The sequence below is a fragment of the Photinus pyralis genome, unplaced genomic scaffold (assembly GCF_008802855.1).
Source record: "Photinus pyralis isolate 1611_PpyrPB1 unplaced genomic scaffold, Ppyr1.3 Ppyr1.4_LG2, whole genome shotgun sequence".
Classification (NCBI taxonomy): Eukaryota; Metazoa; Arthropoda; class Insecta; order Coleoptera; family Lampyridae; genus Photinus; species Photinus pyralis.
The window spans coordinates 3,727,104-3,754,717 of NW_022170403.1; the positions used below are offsets into that span (position 1 = coordinate 3,727,104).

Consider the following 27,614-nt stretch of genomic DNA (forward strand, 5'->3'; position numbering starts at 1 on the left):
GTTGTTTTAGTAGCGTAGCTTCTATCCCAATGTATTATTACATTACAGACCCTCATTACCCCAATTAAAAACTTGTTATTTTTTTAAAAATCAAAAAATACTGCACGATGAATATTTAGTGTTTGTATACAATCAAGTTGACAATGGTAATTAGTTTATTGAATTTTAAACCGCAATACTAACTTACTGTATCCAGAATAAACATTTTTTTTACTTTACATTCATCAATAGAAAACTAATACTAAGGAAAGCTACATATTAATACCTATGTGGTTTCTATATTTACATTTTGCTAAGACGTGCTGCAAACGAAATCTTTATAACTTGATGCGTATGTTAAATTAATTCGACTAGATTAATATAAGATCATAAATGAGGTTTTTTGTAACGATATAAAATAAATAAACTAGCAACTCTCTTAAAAAAGTAAACAATATGCACATTCATTTCTTCGTTGTTAATATGTAAAATAGTCATTACACCTACATAAAGAAAAGAAGCGAAAGTTAAAATGATAAGTCAGCCGTTTCGCTCATATCTGGCACAGTTTTGTCGTGACCTTCCATACTTCTAAGTGAAACACCGTCTTTACTCTCAAACGTATTACTTCTGATCATTTGCGGTACTTCTTCACGATCGCGTTGAATCCAGACACGCGTATCTTTCTTGGGCACTTGTTTCTTTTGCTCCTCAACTTTTTTCCATAAGCTGGCAATTTTACTAGTGACTTGTTTCTTGGAAGACGACCCATTCGACGTGATGCTGGAATTGCTGCTCGATCTTTGAGAGACAGTAGAGGGCGAGGATCTGCTAACTGCTCCATTTTGTTTCTTTCCACTCTCACTCTTTAAACTCTGACTCGACGAGGAATTTTGAATGTTTTGCCTTCTCATGTGTGCATCTCTACTATCTGCACTAGACGATCTAGTTGAATTTCCAGTTAATGTAGGCCGGGAATTAGTCGCTCTATCTGAGCTTACTGATTTGATAGCGGTCGATTTAACTGGTCTCGATGTTAGAGCATTTTGCACCCTCGAAACTGTTTTCCCTACAGTGGAGTTTGTCTGCGAGATAGCTCTAGCAATTCTCGATGCCGGTTTCGGCTTTGGAAGATTCGAAGCGGGAGTGGGAATACGACTTTTGGTTGGTTGTATAATTTCTTCATCTTTTGTGAAGGTTCCTTGTCTCTCTAAGGGTGGTGGAGGAGTCAATTTTTTAGTTTCACTCTGAAACAAGTTCGTTTTTGTTCAACAACAAATTTATATCGTTCAAATTGTGACGCAAATTATGTTCATTTATCTATAATGTTAAAAAAGGTCATCCTTCTAATGAAATCAAATAAAAACCCTTGACCAGATGGCCTAAACTCCTAAAAGTTTATTACCGCTTTAACTATGGCAGTTACACCTTTTTTGGATTATAGAGTTTGAGCTTTTCAACCTAAAGCGCATTTACGACGTCAAAACTAATTAAAAGCTCTCCAAGTGTCTTGACAACTCGTTTAAATTCCTTAGGAGTCTCTTGAAAACAGTTGAAAACTTATGGAAACCCTTAATGCTTCTGAAAGGTTTTTTAAGACTGTAAAACTATTGTAAGGCATCAGGTACTAGTAGGACCTGTGTGGTGGGTTGCAAATAGTACGTGATATGTAGTTTAAGGTTATGGACACCCTGTATAGACATTTAAATATTAACGATTTGTATAATGCCACGCCTAATCTCAATAGGGCCCACGGACTTCTTGCCACATGCTAGCCACTTTCAAGGCCACTAAAAGGCTATGGAGACCATTGAAAACTGTTGGAGAAAAGACATTGGGTAACTTTTGAATACTGATAAAGATTCTAAAATGCTATTTTCTTCAGACAAGCTTGGTGTATTCTTAAAGGTTAATATTATACATGTCTTAAAGATCTCTTGAAAGGTCTCACACGATCTAAAGACTTGGGTTCTTAAATATTCTTAAATGTTATTAAGTTTTCTTAAGCACATGGAAAGCCTTTTTTAAGATCTCTTCCAGGCTTATAAAATAATGCTTGCTTAGATTTTCCTTGACTCGGGTGTTCAAAGTGTAAAAATAAAGGAGGTACAGTCATTGCCAGTATTTTAACCTTCTGCTTCTGAAATTTCCATTTTTTAATTGAACAGATACCACCCACTTCAAAATCTATATTAATCCGAAGGGCGCTCTTCATTTTTCAGGGATGAAAACTACCCCTTTTTGCCAAAACCTATAAAACTATACCGGGTCATGCAACAGTTTCTGTATTTCCTAGCCCATATCTGGTAAAAAATATCAAAAAAACCTTTTGTGCAAATGTCAACTTCTTATAGATGGTTGCGCATCTACAAAAATTATTTTTGAATGTACAGAGTGTCTCATTTTTATGGTATCAATAGATAACTGTTTTTTTAATGGAACACCCTGTATATTTTAAGTTGTTTCGATGTCACTTTTAAACTCTGCAAGGAAGCCTATTCACTTTTTGGTTTTTGTCAATGTTACCCAATTATTAATTTTTTTCCAAATAATTACCCATAAGAATGCCCCACTTTAAAATCGTAGCGACCTTGATTCTACAGTTAAGAAATACCTTTGATTAATAATGTTAATCTGAATAAAACGAAACACTTTGGTAATGAGAAAGTTGGATTTAGTGATACAGGGTGTTCATAAAAAAATTTCCAAATTTTAAAGTGTCTTAACTATTTTTTTTTTCCAATGGAACTACCACTATTTTATTTCTCTATTCAATTTTTATAAGTGTTGTCCTGTGCCTAAACCCAGTAGTTTTAGGTTATTTCATATTTTTCACAAAAATAGTTACACATTAATTAATTACATGTTTATAAACAGGAGTAGGCCGTGATAATAAAACACTAATGAATGACAGACAGTAAACAAGTTATTAAACAAATTTTGATTTGCTGCAAGTGTACTCTTTATTTCGTAGTAAACTAATATTATTTAGAAATACTAGCTCTTCTTTTTCGAAATTCGCCTTTTTAATTAATCTTATTTTACTACGAAATAAGGAGTACACTTACAGCAGATAATTTGTGAGACTTGCTTACTATCCAGCATAAAAATATACAGGGTGTTCAAAACAAATTCAGTTGTCTATTGACACTGTAAAAATGGAACACCCTGTACAATCATAAATAATTTCTGTAGATGCGCAACCATCTATGGTTGACATTTGCACAAAAGGTTTTTTGATATTTTTTACAAGGTATGAGTTAGAAAAGACTGACCCACTGTTGCATGACCCTGTATATTAATAAAGCTTAAGGTGAGCAAAATTTTGTTCAGATGAGTTAAGTAATGATTGTTATACGCATCGGAATATCATTTCAGAATATTTCAACCCTTAGAAATCATACCCCTGTTGCCGTTTAATTAAAAGATAAGAATAAAGAACAAATTAATCTTTTATTACAGCATTTTACTTTCTTTAAATATTACTCATTTCATTTTGTAACTTTTCAACCCTTAAAAACCACTCCTTATAACATGCGATGCTTAAAAACTACTTTAATCGATAAAAATAGAGAAAAAAATACAAAAATATATTTATATACACAATATACACGGTGTTTATTAAACATGCAGCAAAAATGTAAGGGGCTATTCCTTGGACTATTCTAACGATATTTTGCCCTTCGATGACTTTTGATAGGGCGCTTTTTTTTCTTAAATCTTCTTCCACTGGAGTAGTATAAACTAATGACTTTAGGTGGCCCCATAGGAAATAATCCAGGGGGTCAAATTATTAATTAAGTGAAATAGACAAATGAATCCGTTTCAACGGCTACATTAATAATTTTAAAATTATCTAAATTGGATGGCCGAAATGCTTTTTCGACCCCTATATTCGAAACAAAGCGCCCTACCAAAAATCATCGCAGGACAAAATATCCTTAGAATAGCCCTTTACATTTTTGCCGCATGTTTAATAAACACCCAGTATACATTATACATAGAAAAAATTATATTTTAAATTTTTATGATTTAATCATTTTAATAATATTTAAAATTCACAGTGATCATTATCTAGTAGAAGTGAAAATACGAACAAAAACACAAGAGAAGCTAAAACTAAAGACAAACGAAATAATAATATAAGTACATACAGGGTGATTCCTATAGTACCTGCCACCGTTTGGGAGCGTATAGGGGGTGCCTAGGGGAGTATTTTGATATAGGACACTTGGGGTCGGAAATCTAAAATAAGGGCGCCAGAACCAAATTTATCTTCTGGAATTTCACGCCTGTATGTGGGCAACCCAACCGACCGACGTTTCGCGCGAAGCGATGCAGAGCGAGTTAGCGCGAGGAAGCGACATGGGAGGGAAGGAGGGAAAACGACAGTCAAAAGCAATAACGTTTACAAGTGTTCAACGTCGCCACCGTTGTTCTCAATGCACTTCCTACATCTAGCCAACTATTATTATACTATTGCCATAGTGTTTATTCACTTGATACGCGTCGTTGCAGACGGGATTTCGTGGGTTTAAACAAATTCTGATCAAGTGTCAGCCACACATCGCCGCCTGAGATCGCTCCGTGTGCACCGCCGGCCGGTTGGGTTGCCTACCTACAGGCGCGAAATTTCAGAAGGTAAATTTGGCTCTGGCACCCTTATTTTAGATTTCCGACCCCAAGTGTCCTATATCAAAATACTCCCCTACGCACCACCTACACGCTCCCAAACGGTGGCAGGTACTATAGGAATCACCCTGTATAGGCTAACAGATAAGGAAACAGCAAGTGTATACGGTGCAAAAATGGAGCTAAAAGTAAAAGAGGCCAGAAGCAAAAATTTAAAGAAATAGTACTATCAACAGCAGTCGAAGGGCGTGGAACAATATTGATAAATAAAAATAGAAAACAAACAAGATATTAAGGAAGACATTCAGAAAAAGAAAGAAAAATGGAAACAGTATTTGAGTAGAGAAACGGGTGAAAGTAAAACTCATTGTAGTAGAAGCAAAACAAAAGGCGTGGGAAGAATTTGGAAACAGAATCGAAGAAAATAAACACAGTAATCAAAAACTTCTATTATAAAGTACTTATGAGCCTGAGGAAACTATACGTTAAAGCACATCAAAGAAAAGAACAACACAATAATTACAGACGAGCTTGGAATGATAAGAGATGAGAGGAGTATTTTCAAAAATTATTGAACAATAAAGAAGAAATGGAAGCAGCTTGTTAAGAAAAAATACCCAAAAATAAAAGTAGAAGAAGATGTAGAAATAGTGAAAGGAATAAAGAATGTATTTTTTCTAATTTGTATTTTATCCAGCATAGAAAAATTTGCGTTCCGTTTTGTGAAAAGCCGAGCATGTGACCATAATAACAAGTTTACTATTTATTTAAAAGGGTACACGAGTCGACATTGTTTCGTCGCTTTTCGTTTTTTTTACCGAACCAAATTTAAAAAGTGAGAGAAATGGTAGAGCGGTTATTCTATACAGGTTTTCGAGGGTACTCTTTGTTTGTGAATTAAAAATTCATTCGTTTTCGCGAACCACCGCGTTTCAAGTGCACTGGTGTTACACTTTAGGACGATATTTCAATTAATTGTGATCTACAACAAAGTTTTTTCGTATTGTTAACAATTGCCCAGGGACATTTACATATTGTATTTATCACCTACACCATACAGAAATGATCTGTTTCCATTTCCGGAAGGGAGCAGCATTTCCCGAGGGAGAGGTAAGACCAATTGTAACCTGAAAGGAATCTCATCCACGTCAATTACTGTAAAGTGTAAATTATTTTAAATTTTAAATTTATGTAAAGTAGTGGCAGATTATTTTTAGGAATTGGCATATAATATAATTTTCTTTGAAGTATCTTCCTAAAGAAATCGACCTATGCGAAGTACTTGCATGAAACAGATTTTGTAGTGTACCTACTTATTGCTAAGAACTAAATCCAAACAAAGGATTTGGATTATTTTATTCCATTAATTGGCGGTTTTGCATTTAATTTCAGTGGTTGGATAAAAATTTTGTTTAGTATTCAGGGGCGTAGGTATTGTACAGAAGAATGTACCCATAATTTATTACGTGGTAAAGATAAAATACTTAGATAAAGGTCAAATTTAGCATGGACAAGTGATCACAAAAAAGGATCACATTTTTTTGTATTTCTTTTTATGAATCAAACCCATATTTTGTATCACACAACAATACGTAAATAGTGTTGAATTTCATTAATCGGGTTATATGCATAATAGTTACCTTATGTTTTGGTGCTGTACCCAAACCAGCCTGCGGACCATTCACAGCTCTCCCTAAACCACCACCCACTTTGCTCGTGTGGTAACCAGAAGGTGGCTTCAATGACTTCGCTTGCGTTGTTGGCGCCTTAGGAATTCCCCCCGTTTCTTGCTTCGAAGCTACACCTTTTAAATTAGTTCCCAACTTAATAACCGACGTTACATTTTTGACCAAATTAGATGTTATAGTACGAATTGGCCTGATATTTGTATTTCTAGTAGAAATTCGTGTATTTGCAACATTTGTTTTTGAATAAAGCGCTTTTCTTCTACCACGAATTCCCTTAACTTCCTCATTCGCATCCTCAGTTACGACCTTTTCGTCGGGCTTTATAATTTTCGGTTTGACTTTTGACTCATCGTCTCCTGAAGCGATTTCCGCTTCGACCACCTGCAGTTGCACAGTGGGAGAGCTTTCGACTGAAACATTGTTAACTGCAACAGTGTTTTGTGTCGTACAATTCTTGGTATAAGTTCTATAATTTATAGGACTTCCAGAATTAAAATCTGAATCTTCATCATTCGAAATTAAACTGAGCGTTTCGCAGTCTAGCAAGTTATCCGAATGTAGGTGGGCCTCGTGTAACTTTCGTAAAACCCTCCCAGCTTCTTTTTGTACCAAAGATTGTAGATCATTCGTAGGAGGTGAGGCACTGGAAATGTCGGGCGATAAACTCGATTCGCTAAGCGTACGCGTTTTAAAACGATCTTGATTCTCTAAACGCTTTTGAATAAAATTTCGCCTGATACTCAATTTGCTTCGCCCTGGACTGGCCTGTGGACTATCTACGGGAGTTAATGGCACATCAGATTTATCACACATTTTTTGTAGTTCTGCAGTTACGGCATCTGAAAGTACTTGAGTTTGGTAACGCGCCCTATCATTTAATCGTTTTTCTTTTGGCGACAGTTTCTTGTGGCTCTCAGTCTGTGAAAATTCGGGTACTGTCTGGTATTCGGAGTTACAGTTGTCGGATAATGAACCAAGTTCGGCGCTAATCACCATTTCCGCCGCCACTGTGTAGGTTCGGTAGCGTTCCTGTACCAGCTTGCGTTTTTGCTTAGGCGTCATTCTTTTGGTAAGCGTTCGAGTCTTTTTAGGCGAAGTTTCTGCACTTGATCCTAAATCTGATTGAATGGGAGTAACGCTTTGAGCGTCTGAGAATAACGTCACATCATCTGTGTCGTTCATGTGAGTGTTGCAGTCTTCGAATGGTTCAGTTTCGCTACAAATATTTTCGGTGGCAACGTCCGCTAAAGAATTACACATGTCGGTGATTTCATTGAGAAGGGAAGGAGGGTTGACATTTTCTAGATCGGTAAGTGAAGTATTAGAAAACAAATGCAGCATGTTCGCAGGTTGTTTCACGTTAAATATCGGATTTGGTTGCTCCAGTTTAACATCGACCGCTTCACTTGTTAAGCTAGCAACACTTGTCATGCTGCTTTCTAAATCGAGTATATCCAGCACTTCTCCCATGGTAGATGGGGGATGCATGTGATCCAAGTTCGACAGACTCTGATTATCTAAGCTTTCCAAACTGGAATTTTGATTAAACGAATTAGTTAAGGCTCTTCGCGCTATCAAGCCGTTATGTAACAGTTTCTTCCTGTTAACCAATTTTGGACTGCCCTTCGTCAGGTGGTGGTCTAATCCATTCATACTGCTCGTTAATGAATTCATGTGCGAGGGTGGTTGAATGCAGTCTAATTCGAGAGATTGCACGCTTGTAATACTCTGCGACAATTCCGCTTCATTTTTAAACGCGTTTGCCATCTTTGTTGCCTCAACTGCTATCAATGTGGACTCTGTCATTGTGCTCGTGTTAATAGAAGAAAAATCGCTGGACTTTTGTTCTGAATCATTAACACCGTCTACAGCATCTAAACCATTACCATTCAAGTGGAATATCACGTCCTCCTGAAGTCCTGTAAAATGTAAATTAGACATAGACACAGATGGCAACAAAAATGAAACAAGAGCTGCCAACCAAAAAGGTCAAACCATTAATTAAACGTGTTGTATCAGTATTTACATTCCCCCTCAGTGTTTGTGTCGTGCAAGGCGATCCGTAATAATGGAATGATCTACCTCTTGGCGAAACCAGGCCTGTTTTCTGCTACCCTCTAAAAGCTATATTCTCCTGGTAGTCCTGGCGTCTGGATAGGCGTCCCCTTGGGCTCAGGGGTGGGTGGGGTGGGGAGGATGAAATTTCTTGCTTCTGAGATGGATGACACAAACAAAACAAATAAACCAGTAGGAGGGTCCCAGTATACTCCTCAAACTCTGTTGCAGGTACCCACGTGAAGTTGGCCCCGCCCACATGAAATAATTTGACAAAAATGCGTCGACATTTAGTGCTGTTAAGTGCTTGAAGCTTATCGTTAGTGCTGCTACATAACATGAGAAAAATTAAAAAAACGGGGCGGGGCCAACTTCACACTCAACTTTTATGTATCGAAATAACGAACGCACACGGCATTAGTGCTACGTTAGTGCTGTTAAATGCCAGGCAAACAGTATCTCAAATTCTTTCGCTGTTCATAAAAAAGCCAAGTGTGAAGTTAGCCCCGCCCATACATTTTTAATTAAATGAAACCACATGTGATTGTTAGTGCTAGGTTAGTGCTCAAAAATTGCGATTCCAGCATTTCATCTTTTCGAGAAAAAGGAAAAAACTAAGATATTGTGTGAAGTTGGCCCCACCCATGACTCGTTTTAAAAAAAAACTAATACGATCATTAGTGCTACGTTAGTGCTGTTTTGTGCTCGAATATTGCAAGTCTAACGTTCTGCCTTTGCAAGAAAAACGAAAAAAACTAAAATATAGTGTTAAGTAGGCCCCGCCCATCACTCGTCTTTTAAAGAAAAGCACATACGATCGTTAGTGCTCAAATATTGCGAGTCTAACGTTTTACCTTTGCAAGAAAAACGAAAAAAAAACGAATACGATCGTTAGTGCTACGTTAGTGCTCTTTTGTGCTCGAATATCAAGAAAAACAACAAAAATCAAAAAATTGTGTGAAGTGGCTCCACCCATGACTCGTTTGTAAAGAAACGCATATACGATCGTTAGTGCTACGTTAGTGTTGTTTTGCCTTCAAAGATTACGATTCTCACGTTTTTCGTTTCCGAGAAAAAAAAAATTAAAATAGTGTGTGAAGTTAACCTCATTTATGACTCGACTTTAAAAAACACAAACAGCAGCGTCGAGTCTACGTACATGGTAATCCATGGCAGATAATTATTGCTGCGTCATGATAAATTTAATTGTAAAACAGGATCTTTCTCAAAACAAACCGTATAAAATATTAGAAAAAATTGAATGACTTTATTTATCGATCTTGATTGAGCAGATATTCGGGATATGGTCCTTTATCAGTTTCAACTCTCAAAGATACTTCATTCTTAATACAATCTTAACCAAACCTTGTTTCTTTACATTTTTGAAGTTTTAGAACAGTAATCCGAACTTAACTCCAGGAATGTTTTTTATATTACCAATTATTAATGGATCAATAACACACACACAAAATTACATTAAGTAACATAGACCCGTGTGGCGCAGTTCAGTTAAAGCTGGACTGTGGTGCTAAGGGTCCCTGGTTGGATATTTGTAAATGTATAGTGGGTTGGGTTGGTAGAGCAGCCTCGGCTGAAACCCCGCCCACTCAAAAATAAAGGCAAAATAAAATAAAAAAAGAACAGCAAAGTACTTAAAAATACACTTTCAATGAGTAGTACCTATACAGGGTGACAATTTGAAAACTTACCACCCCCCATATCTTAGTAAATAAACGAGATATTTAAAAAAATCAAAATCCGTTTCGGTAATTCGGAGGGGGAATCACAATGACATAGTTGGCGACGCACCCCCTCACACCCCCTGCGCCCTAGCCACCCCAACTTTTAAATCTTAAATAGGGACTCCCCATGTGTGATACGTCATTGGAAAGCTCTGAAAAAATGCTTTCCAACCATACCAAATAGCATTACATTTAGGTTAGTAATTATCGTGCAAATCAAAAAATAAACATGGAAAATCGTATTTAACTTGAACTTCCAAAGCCGACTCGACAGCAACTCATTTTTGATCGCCAGTTATAATCTATTCTCAAACTCTTGTCGAACCTTTCCAATGTTGGTTTTGCAATATTTCGACATTCTTGAATCATTCTCTGTCTTAGTGCGTCTATGGTCGCCGGTTGCGTTTTAAATACGACAGATTTCAAATGTATCATATTAGTTTATTTTTTGATTTGCACGAAAATTACTAACCTAAATGTAATGCTGTTTGGTATGGTTGGAAAGCATTTTTTCAGAGCTTTCCAACGACGTATCACACATGGGGGGTCACTATTTAAGATTTAAAAGTTGGGGTGGCTGGGGCGCAGGGGTTGGAGGGGGTGCGTCGCCAACTATGTCATTGTGATTCCCCCTCCGAATTACCGAAACGGATTTTGATTTTTTTAAATATCTCGTTTATTTACTAAGTGGTAACTAAGGGTGGTAAGTTTTCAAATTGTCACCCTGTATGTGTAAAATAGTGCAAACTTTCCTGTTTGGTGCAACTATAAGGCTACCTGGTTTACAGTCATCATACAGTTCCCATTCTCCATTTACTCGTTTACAGAATGCTCTATAATGACCAATGTTGGTATTGTCCAATGGAGAAATAAAATTCCATATACATTTTAATCATGGTGTATGTCTTTATTATACACCATGATTTTAACTGAAATGTAAAACCAAATGATATTCCGATTTGGGTGGAGACATCCTTTGTGATTGGAAAATCAACAACAATATGTCCAAATTCCCCAGTTTCTCTGGAGTAAGGGTTTTTGCAACATTTTTTTTATTAAGAATTTCTTGTAGCGGAGATTCTATTGCAATTGACAAGTTTGAAATATTTTCATAAAAAATGCTACTGTCTCCTGTCACATAGAAAAAATTTCTAGGTGTTGATTTGTGTATAAAGAACAACAATCCTTTGTTTCTGGAGGGTAGCATTCATTTAGAAATAATATAACTAATATTGCAAGTACAATCCTATATGTATAATATCCGAACATAAAATATGTTGTTCAAAAATATTTTCTAGTATTTTGCAACAGGCTTTATAGGTTCTAGCGTTAACTTTATTTTCACTTACGCTCTTAATACATATAGTAACCTCACTAATATTTTTGTCAACGATTACTTTATACCTGTCACTGTCACAATATGCTATTAGTTTTTTTTAAACGAGTCATGGGTGGGGCCAACTTCACACAGTATTTTAGTTTTTTTGGTTTTTCTTGGACAGGTAAAACTTTAGACTCGCAGTATTCGAGCACAAAAAAGCACTAACGTAGCACTAACGATCGGTTCTTTAAAAAATGAGTCATGGACGGGGCCTACTTCACACTATATTTTAGTTTTTTTGGTTTTTCTTGGACAGGTAAAACGTTAGACTCGCAGTATTCAAGCACAAAAAAGCACTAATGTAGCACTAACGATCGTATGTGCGGTTCTTTAAAAAATGAGTCATGGGCGGGGCCTACTTCACACTATATTTTAGTTTTTTGGTTTTTCTTGGACAGGTAAAACGTTAGACTCGCAGTATTCGAGCACAAAAAAGCACTAACGTAGCACTAACGATCGTATGTGCGGTTCTTTAAAAAATGAGTCATGGACGGGGCCTACTTCACACTATATTTTAGTTTTTTTGGTTTTTCTTGGACAGGTAAAACGTTAGACTCGCAGTATTCAAGCACAAAAAAGCACTAATGTAGCACTAACGATCGTATGTGCGGTTCTTTAAAAAATGAGTCATGGGCGGGGCCTACTTCACACTATATTTTAGTTTTTTGGTTTTTCTTGGACAGGTAAAACGTTAGACTCGCAGTATTCGAGCACAAAAAAGCACTAACGTAGCACTAACGATCGTATGTGCGGTTCTTTAAAAAATGAGTCATGGGCGGGGCCTACTTCACACTATATTTTAGTTTTTTGGTTTTTCTTGAACAGGTAAAACGTTAAACTCGCAGTATTCGAGCACAAAAAAGCACTAACGTGGCACTAACGATCGTATGTGCGGTTCTTTAAAAAATGAGTCATGGGCGGGGCCTACTTCACACTATATTTTAGTTTTTTTGGTTTTTCTTGGACAGGTAAAACTTTAGACTCGCAGTATTCGAGCACAAAAAAGCACTAACCATCGTATGTGCGGTTCTTTAAAAAATGAGTCATGGGCGGGGCCTACTTCACACTATATTTTAGTTTTTTTGGTTTTTCTTGGACAGGTAAAACGTTAGACTCGCAGTATTCCAGCACAAAAAAGCACTAATGTAGCACTAACGATCGTATGTGCGGTTCTTCAAAAAATGAGTCATGGGCGGGGCTTACTTCACACTATATTTTAGTTTTTTTGGTTTTTCTTGGAAAGGTAAAACGTTCGATTTGCAATATTCGAGCACAAAGAGCACTAACGAACGTATTAGTTTTTTTTTCATAAAGCGAGTCATGCCTGGGGCCAACTTCACGCAATATTTGAGTTTTTTTCGTTTTTCTTGGAAAGATGAAATGCTGAAATCGCAATATTCGAGCACAAAACTGTACTAATCTAGCACTAACAGTCACATGTGGTTTCATCTAATTAAAAATGTATGGGCGGGGCTAACTTCACACTTGACTTTTTAGGAACAACAAAAGAATTTGAGATACTGTTTGTCTGGCATTTAACAGCAATAACGTAGCACTAACGCCGTGTGCGTTTCTTATTTCGATAAATAAAAGTTGAGTGTGAAGTTGGCCCCCACCCGTTTTTTTAAATTTTTCTCATGTTATATAGCAGCACTAACAATAAGGTTCGAGCACTAACTGTCGACGCATCTTTGTTAAATTATTTCATGTGGGCGGGGCCAACTTCACGTGGGCGTTGCAGGTCACCAAGCCTCAACACACCTAACCATGTAAGGGTATCTCCGGCGCTGAACGGAAGAGCAGACCAGGCTGGCCCAAATGAGGCAACCTGCGCCAACAGTCACCTCCAAACCATCCACCTCCCGTTACCCAACCTTGACCCAAAGGCAGGCTGCTAGAACCGGCAAACAGGTAGGTAGAGAGAAAAAGAGGCAGAGGTTAGATGGCTCAAAACCGACTCAACTGCCGATGAAAAAGGGCAGACCACAGTCCCAACCAAAGACAGGTGTCAGCAAGGCTAGAAAACAGCGCAGTAGCTACAAGCAAATTGCAGAAAGGCAACTCAAAGTAGCAATCATAGACACGGCACCCCGCATCCTTTGTGAATGTCCCGCTCTAGTCCAACTGAGACAATCCGTGTTGGGGGTATCCTGGTCGGCCATGGCTACGATTAGAGCCGCCTCTCACGTGTGGGATGACTAGTCAGAGAGGGGTTGAGGAAAATTTGAGACCAGTAGAGGTACTTATGAAAAGCTTTACTAGAGCTTCAGATGAACAGGAAACCAACTTCTTTTGCCAAAGAAAAATCCGTGTGGGCATGAAGATCTACAAATACCCAAAGAATTTCAACCATGACGAGGAATGGTTACTTTCACCGCTTTGGAAATCTCTTACCTCATTGGCCGATGTGTTACTTTCTCCAAGTGTAGGTTTAACCTTTTCAATGTTCCAGCGTGTGCAGTTTAGTGAACTATTTAGGGTTCATATAATTACTGATACAAAACATTCAATCTTTGATAAGTGGTAACCAACCTTTTCGATTGCCACCCCTAGGACTAATACCCACCTCCTGTATTCGCACAATCCGACTCGCTGTGGAATGTAATAACATTTGGCGCACTTCCTGAAATACTTGGAAAAGTCAAATCATTTGGCGAAGAATCGTCATTCCAAGTATCTCCATCTGTTATTGAAGTGGTAAATTTATGTGCATCTTTATTTGAATGCGCCGCTTCGGCCTGTGAAACTAATTCGGCTGTAAATCGATCTAAAGATTCAATCATGGCGTCAGGATCTAACATACGAGTATCGACGGCTTTTATTTCTAAATTTACATTTCCAAAGTCAAACTCGATATTGTCGGTGATTGAACACAGAGATTCGGGACTAACATCCGAATCTGCAACTATTCGAAAATGTAACAAAAATTGTTTATGTTTTGTGTTAACTTACCGAGCGTTTCACACCCACTCCTCATGGGTTCTATCGATAAGTTCTCTTCGAAAGGCAAGCATTTGTCCCGAGATATATCTGCTTGTATCTCGATTATCGTGCGATTGCGTGTCACTTTTTCTTCGGACTTTTCTATATGTGCGACGTCTGCTGCCGTAGATGGCGTGGTGGGACGCATTACGTTTTTTTCCGCTATCGTGCTCCCGACAGCAGACGTTACATTTACGTTTTTTGAATAAACTAATTTTTCATCTTGATCCGCGAAGTCCGTCTTCCTCTCTCCGTGTCTTATCGATTTGTCATCATAGGTCATTGGACGAATGGAATCAGACTGAGTTTTATTGGCGTTAAATTGTTTGGTAGCCACACCGATAGGTTTAGTGACAATAACCTGCCTTGGCGCATCGACAGTTTTGGGGGCGTGTGTATGTTTACTTTTCGGCATGCCCGATGATATACATTGTTCTAAAAGAGCTTGTTCTTGTTCCAAAGATCCGAAGGAATCGGCACTCAGTGAAGAGAATGATTCCTGTCGAGACAAAGTAAATTCGGGAACGTATGTTGCTGCTATTTGCTCTGTATTTAAAGAACTTGGTCCTGCTGTAGGTTTTGTGTCTTTTACTTCGGTTGGTTGATGGACTGACTGATTGGGTCTAAAAAAAATTACTCAACATTAATATACTGCCAAAAAAGTAGCACTTCTCCCATGAAGGTAAACCACTAAGTTACTTGTGCGTAGTGAACGCATTATGACCTTTGCAATAGTGTCAGATTGTGCATGAATCTACTGATGCACGAAAAGAAAACCACCTGACTAGATTGCATAAAATTGTTAGTAGTTTTCCGAATTAAAATTTCAGAGTTTTGGCGCATGCGCATGAGGCGATTCTGACAACCAAATGCGCATACCTTTTTTTTTGTAAAGTCATATGTAAAATCATTCTGATCATTGTTAGTGTGCCGTCAAGAATTGCAATTAAATATTTTTTTACAGTAGAGTCCCGCGTTGGATGGGACTGAGGGTCGAATTATATGGAACAAAAAAAATCTGAGGTTAGGAGTTAGGACAAATTGTATTCCAAAACTAATTTAGGAGTGAGGAGTCAGGAGGGGTGCAGCAAGGTGAAAAATAAACTGCCTTATTTCATGCTGAATTCAACGCATTTAAGATTTGCGGACCTCTCTGTCATACTTTTTGACATATGTCAATTTCTCTCTAAACATTTGAAGATGCAAGCATTCAACAATTCACATCCCTTAAATCGTTCAAGATCAGTGAATGCTCTTTTTTATAATCGAATCATTAAAGTTTTTGAGGGACTGCTGAAAGTCTTTAATAAGTTTCCAGAATTGCTGCAATGTTTCAAATTTAGAAATCAAAAAATGTCAACATTTTATGGCCATTTATATTTATGTGTGCCTATATCCAGCACTTCTTGAGTAAGAGCAGAGAAAAACTATTGTCTCTGAATATCAAAAAATGATGGGACTTACCAGAAATTCAGCATTGATGGAGGGGAGTGCAAAAACAGTCAAATTGTTGAAATAACAAAAATTGCTAAAAAAAGCTGTTGCGGAGAGGGAGAGTGGGGGAACCCATTGTTCGTCCAGGTGTTTGTTATGGTTACACCTACTGAGCCAGTGTGCGTAGTTGATTTGCTGTGAGTGCCTCATTTTGCCTACAGTGCTCAATTTAGAACAGTGCCGACAACAGGTTATCTCGTTTTTTGATTGGTCGTTGGTTCCGGTCGCCATATTGGAGCTAAATTTCAAACTAGCCAATCGAAACCCTCTCAAACGACGCGGTACACTCCGTGTTATAATTATAAATTATACTGTTTTGCCAGTTCACGCTTCACGGTTTAACATTACTAGTTTACAATTTGCTTTATTTTTCGTTTTCCGACTCCAGTTTTATATAACGTCGTATTTTTCAAGACGCATATAGCTTGGGTTTACAATATTATAAGATATGTAATTCGCTTATGGGCATATGCACCAACAAATTTAAGCGGAGCTTAGTTTAAGCGTTGCTTAAAATCAATAGCAATCATTGTCGCAATAATTGTTGCCATGGATTATAAGCTACGTTCAAACTAAGCCTCGCTTAAATTTGTCGGTGCATGCGGCGATTAAAGTGTTTTTAGATGTAGAACTGTACCTAACCTTAGTAGTGGTAATTGATATAAAAATTGTTCCAAAAGCACTAAATAATGAATTTAAATAGAAAACTAGTAACCCGATCTTGGAACTGTTTGAAATTATGGATTCTACAGGCCACAATCTATAAGAAAATGTTTTTTCCCGGTCGATCTGAGACAATTTTTTTTTCGGACCTCAAAAAAGGCAGTGTATACCTAACCTTCCTTTTTTACCAAAAATCGACTACACCAAAATTTCTCTTCTTTTCGACTAGACATCTCAGTCAAGAGTTATGGGCAAAAAACCAATTTCGACAAAAAATTCAAAGGGCTGTAACTTTTGATTTAGTAGCCCGATCTTTGAACTGTTTGAAATTATGGATTCTGCAGGCCACATTCTATAAGAAAATGTTTTTTTCCCGGTCGATCTGAGACAATTTTTTTTTGGGCTTCAAAAAAAGCAGTGTATAACCTTCCTTTTTTACCATAAATCGACTACACCAAAATTTCTCGGGAAAAAACTTTTTCTTATTAATTTTGGTGCGTAGAATCCAAAACGTTTCGTACTTTTTCGATTAGACGTCTCAATCAAAAGTTATGGGCAAAAAACCAATTTCGACCAAAAATTCAAAGGGCAGAACTTTTGATCTAGTAGTCCGACCTACGAACTGTTTAAAATTATGGATTCTGCAGGCCTCATTCTATAAGAAAATGTTTTCTCCCGGTCGATCTGAGACAATTTTTTTTCGGGCCTCAAAAAAGTCTAAAACGTCTAAATACAGATAAGTGTATACGTTACAAACATCACGAAAAAAATCACTCCATTGACAAACAAAACTAATGCTGGACAAATATTTGATTAAAATCACATTTAATAAAATCTTCAGGACTGAAACAACATTGACGAATTAAAAAGCGTTTCATTTTATTTCTAAAAATGTGCGTCTCTAAGCCTTGTTGGTATGCAAGGCAGTGTATAACCTTCCTTTTTTACCAAAAATCGACTACACCAAAATTTCTCGGGAAAAAACTTTTTCTTATCAATTTTGGTGCGTAGAATCCAAAACGATTCGTACTTTTTCGATTAGACATCTCAGTCAAAAGTTATGGGCAAAAAACCAATTTCGATAAAAAATTCAAAGGGCAGAACTTTTGATCTAGTAGTCCGATCTACGAACTGTTTGAAATTATGGATTCTGCAGGCCTCATTCTATAAGAAAATGTTTTTTCCCGGTCGATCTGAGACAATTTTTTGTTTTCGGGCCTCAAAAAAAGCAGTGTATAACCTTCCTTTTTTACCATAAATCGACTACACCAAAATTTCTCGGGAAAAAACTTTTTCTTATTAATTTTGGTGCGTAGAATCCAAAACGATTCGTACTTTTTCGCTTAGACGTCTCAGTCAAAAGTTATGGGCAAAAAACCAATTTCGACAAAAAATTCAAAGGGCTGTAACTTTTGATCTAGTAGCCCGATCTTGGAAATGTTTGAAATTATGGATTCTGTGGGCCACATTCTATAAGAAAATGTTTTTTCCCGGTCGATCTGAGACAATTTTTTGTTCGGCGCTCAAAAAAAGGCAGTGTATAACCTTCCTTTTTTACCAAAAATCGACTACACCAAAATTTCTCGGGAAAACACTTTTTCTTATTAATTTGGGTGCGTAGAATCCAAATCAATTCGTACTTTTTCGATCAGACTTCTCAGTCAAAAGTTATAGAGTAGAAACCAATTTCGAAAAAAAATTCAAAGGGCTGTAACTTTTGATCTAGTAGCCCGATCTTGGAAATGTTTGAAATTATGGATTCTGTGGGCCACATTCTATAAGAAAATGTTTTTTCCCGGTCGATCTGAGACAATTTTTTGTTCGGCGCTCAAAAAAAGGCAGTGTATAACCTTCCTTTTTTACCAAAAATCGACTACACCAAAATTTCTCGGGAAAACACTTTTTCTTATTAATTTGTGTGCGTAGAATCCAAATCAATTCGTACTTTTTCGATCAGACTTCTCAATCAAAAGTTATAGAGTAGAAATCAATTTGAAAAAAAATTCAAAGGGCTGTAACTTTTGATCTGACATTTTTTTTAGCTCCAATAAGGCGGATTATGATAAGTTGTCGCCACTGTCCTAGCCTGCATTCATTATAAGAAAGTAGTAGATGGCGCTGTATTTGAAGATAAGCTTGCAAAATTCGCCACTCGTTTTACGTTTCAGCGTAATTTTGACTCGTGTTTTAACCAATCACAGTGAAGTTCAAAGCTTCCCTATGCTTTATACCGCTACCTTGTTAAAATGAATACAGTAAACACAGTCAGTGTAATTTTGCCATGCCAGATTAACGTTCTAAAAATGGAGAAATGACAATTGAAGCCCAGCCCCATTTAGGATATTATATAAATTGACTATTTATAAAGTATGCTCCACATACAACTCCATATCAAATATCAGAGACACCTTCAATTGTTTTCTATTATAGTTGTTCCTTCGCGCACCTATTGTGCGATAAACCTAATAATTTTGTTCAATTGTTTGGGTAGTAACCTGTTCAAACAATAAATGCTACTACTACTATTATTATTAAAGTTTTATCTGGTCAGGTGTTGATAAAAAGTTATTATCGAACAAGAATTAATTGGTTTTTCCACAATGTCACGCGCGAGATAAGCGATGCAAGTGTTTTACAGTTCTGATAATTCAGAATGGAAAATTGCAGACAAGTGACATTTCTAATAAAAAAAGTAATTAAATAACTGAAGTCATTTTCACTTGCATTTACATTAAATACATATCATTTGGAGAATGATGATTGATCTTTATTAAGTGTTACAATAGTTCAATACCATAAGTAAATGCTAAACGTGGTAATGTTGATTTAATGTCTTACCTGAAACCGCCCGCCACACTTCCATCCACAGTGAGATCACTAAGACTAGAATGCAAGGAGAATTGACAAGGGCTGTTTTCGACGGCATAGTTCTCCACTTCATCTTTCGCACTTAAATATACGGACGGTGATGGACGTTTCAGTTCCTCCAATCTCGTGGAATTTGGATGCTCAATTCGTGTAAACGGTTTAATCGGCGTACTGGTTTGAACGTTTCTGACGGGCAGTGCGGATAATGGTCTAGTTGTAGCGATCGGTTTAGTCATCCGGCGTGTTTTGGGCATGGCGGATTGAATACATTCGGCCAGTATATTCTCATTATCTCCGGATAAGTTGCTACTGTCGTCAGACGAGTACACTTTGTCCTTCTTTTGAATATCGCTCGCAGTAGATAAAAGGCTTATATTGGAATTATCCCCTGTATAATTTATATCTTCTGTACAATAGTTGTGGAAAGAATTGGAGTGTAAACTTGATGGATTATCTTTGAGAATTGATGAATCGTTTGTACTGGTAGTGGTTGAACGGGCATGAGGAAGCGGAATACCACTGCCTTGGGTACATATCATTGACTTAGATGAGTAATTAAAAAGCGGAGAAGGTATATTTTGCTGAGAACCACTGAGATGATGCCTGTAACGTTACGAGTCAGGTAAAAGAATTCCCATTTACATACAGACCTATTATTCTGCATTCCATCACTGATACAGGCAGCTAAAATATCTTCATCCTCTTCACTTTCGGAAACCGCCGGTATTTCATCTTCCTTACTTTTTTTTACAACTTCTCCACGTTTGCTTATAGTTAGAATCTTACCAACAACATCACTTCCGTCTTCATGATCGTCGATCGTTAAACTACTAAGACTCGTAGCGGTCGAAAATTGTATGGGTGTACTCTCTTCCTTGAACTTTTTAACGTTATCTTCAAAAGCGCTTACAATCTTTGGTTGGGGTTTTATTTGCGGACTACCATCTGCCGGAGTTCGATGGGTTAAGGGAACTGTTCTGGGTGCCGAGGGAAGTGGCTGCCTCGGGCTTGGTGGTACTGTTTGAGTGGGAGAGTCGGGTAGTTCACTTGGTGATACGATACCGCTCGTTAGGCGACTGAAAATAAATATACCATTTAAAATTGGAAACATTTCCAGGAGGTGTATGACAAAAACTATCAACCCCCACTCCTATCAAAATAACTACTTATACCAGAAAGTTTTAAGTCAGTTGACAGGTATTTAAAATGGGGTGTTACATGTAAAAGAAAGGAAGTGAAAGTTTATACAGTATTTTGGTCTAAATACCAAAAATAATGACTGGACATCCTGTATGTGGTATTATTTCAGTTTATCAAGTTTAAATCTGGTGGATTATGTACAAAATAAGCACAGAGTTGATCTGTTGAATTTGAATATTTTTTTTCCTTTTAGAATTGTTGGTAATTGCGTAATATTTTCTTGTTCAAGCTTTTGTGAATTGTTTATTTAGATTTGCGTATTTAATTGGCAAACGTGAAATTGCGTGCTAAAATGTAATAAACATCTGGTCAAGTTTGCGTACTTTATAATGGGTTTTATCTTGTCGTTTGCGATAAGACGTTTTATTATCAGACGAAATGTAATTAACGCACGTGTTTTATCGCTGTTTAGACGATAAAGGAGATGCAGATTTTACGATGTACGCGTTAGTTCGGAGTAAGTAGGGACGCGTTCCTGCGATGCTGAAGTCATCAAGTCTGATTGTGATTGGCGGTTGAATTTTTGAAATTTTATCGACCGTGTGAGTGCGGGGTATTATATGCAAACAAGCTTTGTAAGTGTTAAGTAAAGAATAAACATCGAGACTCAAAAAAGTGTTTATTGTTCCTGTAGGCTGTCGACTTCGAGCTGGAAGTTTACATTTAATAGGAAAAATGAGTTTATATAAAATTGTTACCGCCAGGTTTAGAAATAGTTATTTACATAAGTCAGGAAAATGACACATTAATGGCGAGGAAATATTGAAGTGCAAGGCCCTTTGGCGCCGAGTACTTTAATTTCCGAGTCAGGTAAAGACTTTTTACTGGCGAGTTTTGTATTAAATTTTACCCGAAACCGTATTTTAATATAAAATTTCAATTTTCATATAGAACTTTTGATTAATGTCAATCTGTCAGTGATGACATGAGTCATTATAGACCCAGAACAAAAAAAGACAGTTAGCAATGTCATAAATGCGGCCGGTAAAGTGACAAGCGGCAGGAAACGTATACTGCATTCATTATAAGAAGGTAGTAGATGGCGCTGTGTTTGAAGATCGACACACACAGGAAAAATATAAAACGGCACAAAATTTGAAAAATATTAATATAAATTAAACGATATCACGCTTGGATCTTTAAAATTGACAGCTAATGATAGTTCGACAGTTTAGTTCGTAATTGAAACTTCAAACAGACAGAATTTGTCACGCGTTTTATTTTTCAGGGTAATACTGACTCGTGTTTTAACCAATCACAGTGAAGGTCAAACTGTCCCTATGCTTTCTACGGCTACCTTCTTAAAATGTCTGTTCTGCCTCTGTCATGGAAACTACAATTTCCTGACAGAAAGTAGGCGTGGAAAAGAAGGTTACAGGGCGATTTTGGGTAAAATACATAAATAACGGTGTCGAGATTGAAGATCATGTTTAAAAAATGTGTTACCTTTATTTACAAGCAAATCAGTAGAGCCCTGAGCCCTGTGCACAAAACAATTAAAAATCGCAGGGTGGTATGTCTGAACTGTAGGGGGATGCTCAATTGTTTCCAACTGAACTTGCCCACTGTCTAAACTGAAGAATCATCGTGGAGTAGAATCCCCGGTTGTACAAGTTCAAAAACTTTGTTAAAGTGAATTTTAATTTTTAGCCAATCAAATTTCTTCATTCTGTAGTGAACTGAAGTCATCGTGGCACAACCAGCCCTATATCCTTATACCCTTATACTTCAATATTTCCTCGCCAGTAATGTGCCATTTTCCTGACTTTTATGTAAAATAACTATTGATCTAGATCAGAAAAAAATAATTCGAACATATATTTAACCAAATTTCTATCACTGTTCATAATGGCCATCCTTATCTCGGACACAGTGTAGGTATAACATCAAAATACAGGGTGTTCCTAAAAATGATGTAAATACAGAAGTTCTTTTATGAGTAAAAGTTCATACAAAGATAGGTCCACAAATGCTTCGTTACCAATCTACAGGGTGTTATAGTTTTAACAGACACTTTACAGTTTAAACCTTTAATTTTGCATGTATGCAAACAATACAATTTTCAATGCCAACTGTAAAAACAAGATATTCAGCCCTGTGATGTATCAGAAACGTCAAACTTAACGTGCAAATTATCTGCCAAAAAACGTTATTTTGCGTTATTTAGTATAGGAAAATGACGTTTTGGACAGATAAACTGCACGTTAAGTTTAACGTTAATAATGATACATCACAGAGCTGATTATCCAAATAATGCCTTTCATTTAGGTATGTAACAAGCGAAAATTGACTTTTTTTTCTCGATAACGATTACAGATACCAAAAAATTACAAGAGCTCAAAAATGATCTATACAAATCAGAAAATTGAATTCTTATTTCACAATCTACCAGTGGCGCAACGAAAAAAATTCAGAGGTAGAAAAAAGAACATATCCCCTGAAAAATCAACACCTTGTAGATTCTCACTAGCATTGACATGACCAATGTTGTAAGCCGTTCAGTGTAACATATTTAAATTTTAGCGAAATATCTCAAAAACTGCAGAATATAATGAATAAATTTAAAAAATCTTGTAATTTTAACACCCTGGTAACGAAACGTTTGCGGAACTGTTTATATCAATTTTTAACCATAATCATAAAAAAATCTAAAGAAGTAGCTCCTTCCATTCATATTTAGGAACACCCTGTAAAATTTAATTCATACTTACCACCCAAAATCATAGACCATTAAAGAAACTTTCAATGCTACAGCTTGTGAAGTTTTTCAAATAAGAGGTATATGATCAAAACTTTTGTTCAAGTTCATGACATGTTAATAAAATAACTGTCAAATCAAATGTTTTCAGTCATACCAACCGTCAAATTAAAAACTATCAAATTAAAAAGTGATAGGTATAGGTTATTTGAAATTTCAAGTGCGTTCGATTTTCCGTTTCAGAAGTGTAGAAGAGCGTTGAAAAGGTCAAGTGATCATTGGAGAATTAATAACTGTACAATAGACGGGCACCGTAATGGATAGAGCATCTACATAACCGCTACATTTTGTATAGCTTTACATCAGACATGTGCAGCAGTAATGGATAACATGGCGTTTTCTACAAAAAAAAATTTGCGGCAGAAGCCCGAAATTTTGCACAATGTTAACTTAAAGTTCACTTCATTTCGGCGAAATCTCAGGTTATGTTATTTATTTTTCGCCATTCTCGAGTTGGTGAAACTGAAAATTGTGATTATTTAGTCAATGTTATAGCACTCATGAAAAGAAACCAAAAAGCCTTAATAAACAAAGGTCCGCAAATTCAGTGTTTCAGAGAGTAGATTTTGTATCATCTTCAACAAAACAGTGTTGTTTCTTAATGTAAAATATTTAAAGAAGATGCTCTAAGTGTACTCCATCGTTTTGGGCACAGGTTGCACATCTTCATTGAAAGGAAGCTCATATTAGTTCTAAAAAAATCACACAAAATCAACTCTGAAACAGTTTATTTGCGAACCTATGTTTATTAAAACTTTTTTGTTTCTTTTCAGTAGGTACTATCCGCCCTTTTTTTTTAATATCCTGTATACAAAGTTCACCGGGATAGGCGATACAACGTTCATCGGGTCTGCTATTATCTATACATTGCTGTGTTATTTCGTCTGGCAGGACGAAATTTTGGGATTCATAACTAGGATGGACAAGGGCGGTTTCCTGTTTCCATGTAATCAATTTTCTTAATTTAAATTTTTGTTACTGGACCAGAAAGTTTTGTTCCGAGAAAGATAAAGGTTTGAGCTAGCTACGTTTGTTTAGGTGTTTTGTGTACGGTCTTTTTGGCCTACGGACCGGTGCACACAGCAACATATAAAAATTAATGTTTTTTATGCCTGTCTAAACCATTCATATAATTGCAATGAAACTTTGGGGAATGGTCGGACCTTGAGTTGGATGTGTGCCGGCGAACGTTTCCGAGTTAATAAAACACTTTCAGAAATTCCCACGGGAACGGACACAGGAAAAAATAGGATTTTGTTTCACAGAAAAAAGCTGTATATGCCAAATTTCTATCAAGAAGGACCCAAATTTCACATCATTCTCAAGTTATACATTTTATCCTTTTAGGCGATGTGACTAACCCCTTAATAAGTTTAATAGCATGGTGTAATATATTTAACCTTAATTTTTATTCCCATACTATCAAAAAAGCATCAAATGCACTGATCTTTCCAAGATTGAAAAAAGACTCCTCTATAAATACGCTGTTTGATTGTGATTGGTGCATTTTATTTGAATTTTAAATTTCGCCAATAAAATAATCGCAGGCTTTAATCAAATGATTTTTTTAAAAATAACTTGACTCATATCAACGTTGACAGAAATGATAGGATTCCAAAATAGCTGCAGTTAACTTGCTAAAGCCACCTCCTGTAGTAGTGATAGTTATTTTGAGAGAAGGGGTTTTTGAGCAGATGAGTTGCTTAAACTTACCTGAAATCTGATATTACAGACTCTCGATCATCATGTATTGAATGTTGTTCGATACTATCCAATGACGCTAACGAGCTACTTCGCGAAAACATAAGCGGAGTTTCCTCGGCGTAATTCACAACTTGCTCGAATTTAACAGCTTTTCCTTCTGGATGCACCTCACTCTTTTGTGGAACAGTATCATCATGAACCTCCTGTCTCGTGTCGACCTCCTTATTATCCAATTCGTACTTCACCTTATCCCCAACTTGCATGGAATTCAAAGAACTAAAGCTACTCACTCGTGAGAAATACCCCGGAGTACCCTCGTCGGCATAATTAACCGGCTTTTCTGGAGATGCTAAGCCCGAACTAAATTGCGATTTAAGATTCTTAGTAATAACTTTCGGTGCATTATCTATTTCAGAGACATCTTCCACAGAGCAATGATCCTTTTCGTCGGATTGTGACATTGACGCGTTCTTGATGGAATTCAAGTTCGACTTGACCAATTTATCATTATCTATAATAGACTTCTCGGTTTCTAACCCGGTCTCGCGCAAATCTGACATAGAAGTTGCCGTGGAATAATTGAAGGGCGTTTCGTAAGGAGTATCTTCGGTGCAATACGTCTTAACGGTATCTTGAACGAAATCCGTCCCTTCTGCCTTCTTATTACACATATCGTCGGGTTCCGAGTCATCTTCGGCGTATCGCAAGGAATAATCTGTGGGTTGATCTAAATCTGTCTCGGTGTAAATTCCGAAATTTTCGTCATCTAGGACCTGCGAATTTTGACTATATTGTTCTTCTTTGTACGACAAATCCGAGTATTTGTGAAGGGGAGAAGAGTAAGATAGCGGCGGTTTAATGTAGGGTAAACTCGAACTACCGTAATCTTGTAGGACTCTAGATCTATTTGAGAAACTTGTCGAAGGTTCATCGATCGTTAAATTCTTAAAGGCCTCAATGAGACTGCTGTCGTGAGAATCGTTCTGCAAGGATTTACGTTTGTACGTTTTATTAATGTCACCATTGTTGCTAACGGTTAGTACTGCATTGGCGGTTTCCAGTAGAAACTGCTCTTCTTGGCCAGTTTTTGTGGGTGATTCTTTGTCTGTACTTTCAAATGTTTCTGTTAGGTTTTGCTCCAACTCTTGAAATAAAGCCTTTTGCTTACGAGCGCCTAAAGTGGGTAACACAGGTAAATCCATGGCTTTTGCGGTTGCGTCCATGGATGGTAACAGATTGTGAGTCGGTCTAGACGCCAGTAAGTTTTTTAGAGCTGCACTCGATCCCATAGCAATCATTTTGTGCTTGGAATGATTTAAACTGCGGAGCATCGTAGGCGCTCCCATTTTCCACAGGGTCTCTTGATCCGTTTGATTTTTTGCGGATAGGTTCCATAATGTCCCGCAGGCATTACTTACAATAGTTAAACTAGGCGATTTCAATTGATCTAATAATACTCTTAAACAATCGTGATTTCGTAACAGCTCCCGATAATCATCTCGCACAGCAATTTGACTGGAAACGTTTCTTAAGATACCACCTGCATTTTCAATTATAGCTAACGATTTGGTCGGCGATTTATAGCTCAGCATAGTCACTAAAAATCCTAAAGCTCCATCTATTGAGCATATCTCTGACTTGCTCTCCGGACAATGTGCCGAAAGATTCCAAAGAGCGGAAAGAATCGACTTCAGAGTGTTTTCCTTATTGTTTATCATAGCCGCCTTCATTAGACCCGTAACTGCGCCGACCTCCTTTAATATTTCTTTACTAGTTGAATCAGCACGCCACGACAAATTTCGTAAGACACTGGCAGTCACCTGAAAAGTCATACACAATAACTACATGAGAATCGACGTTAAAAAAGCATCAGGCCTACCTGTCTTAATTCGTCGCATGGACTCTGAAGCTGTAGAACTAAAACCCGCATAAATTGTCGAAAAGAACACAACAAAGCCTTATTGCCACTATCACCAAATGTGAGATTAGTGAGAGCCATGCACGAATATCTACGTAATAACACACAGTGACCCTCCTCGGAAGTGCTTCCATGAAGTGCATGTTCAGTCTACAAAATCCATAAAGGTAATATGTGACAAAGGTTGCGGTACAGGCTTACCAAGCTTACAAAAGCAGTAATTAACAAATATATTTATTTATAAAGCCAGTTTATTTGTACACGCTGTCCCATTAATAATGGTCACAGGCCATATCTATGGAAACGTTTAATTGCAGCGCTTCATGAAAAAAATTATGTTAACAAAAGGAGCCAAAAGAAATCGCTGGAAATTATTTTCAAGTTTTTAGCTTCGCCGCTAGAGGGCGTACGATTCATGTTTAAGTAGAAAAATGACTTCTAAAATATACCCAACAAACATGCATAAAAAATAAATGCATAGCAATCTTGTATCAATTTTGCATCATTTTGATGCAGCACATATTGCTCTAGGTCATAAAATATGAGGGCT

At 37.0% G+C, this 27,614-nt stretch overlaps 1 protein-coding gene across 1 annotated transcript; it reads right to left on the reverse strand.

Moving 5' to 3' along the window:
• Positions 1-137: 137 nt before the first annotated feature.
• Positions 138-27,214, reverse strand: LOC116162770 (adenomatous polyposis coli homolog; the record flags this gene model as incomplete). Its single annotated transcript, XM_031476469.1, is given in 8 exon segments — positions 138-1,226; positions 6,252-8,218; positions 14,044-14,382; positions 14,430-15,082; positions 19,455-20,087; positions 20,135-20,560; positions 25,156-26,966; positions 27,026-27,214. Coding segments are annotated over 8 exon segments (6,738 nt in total), but the record flags the coding sequence as incomplete, so codon positions are not given.
• Between the last annotated feature and the right edge of the window lie 400 nt (positions 27,215-27,614).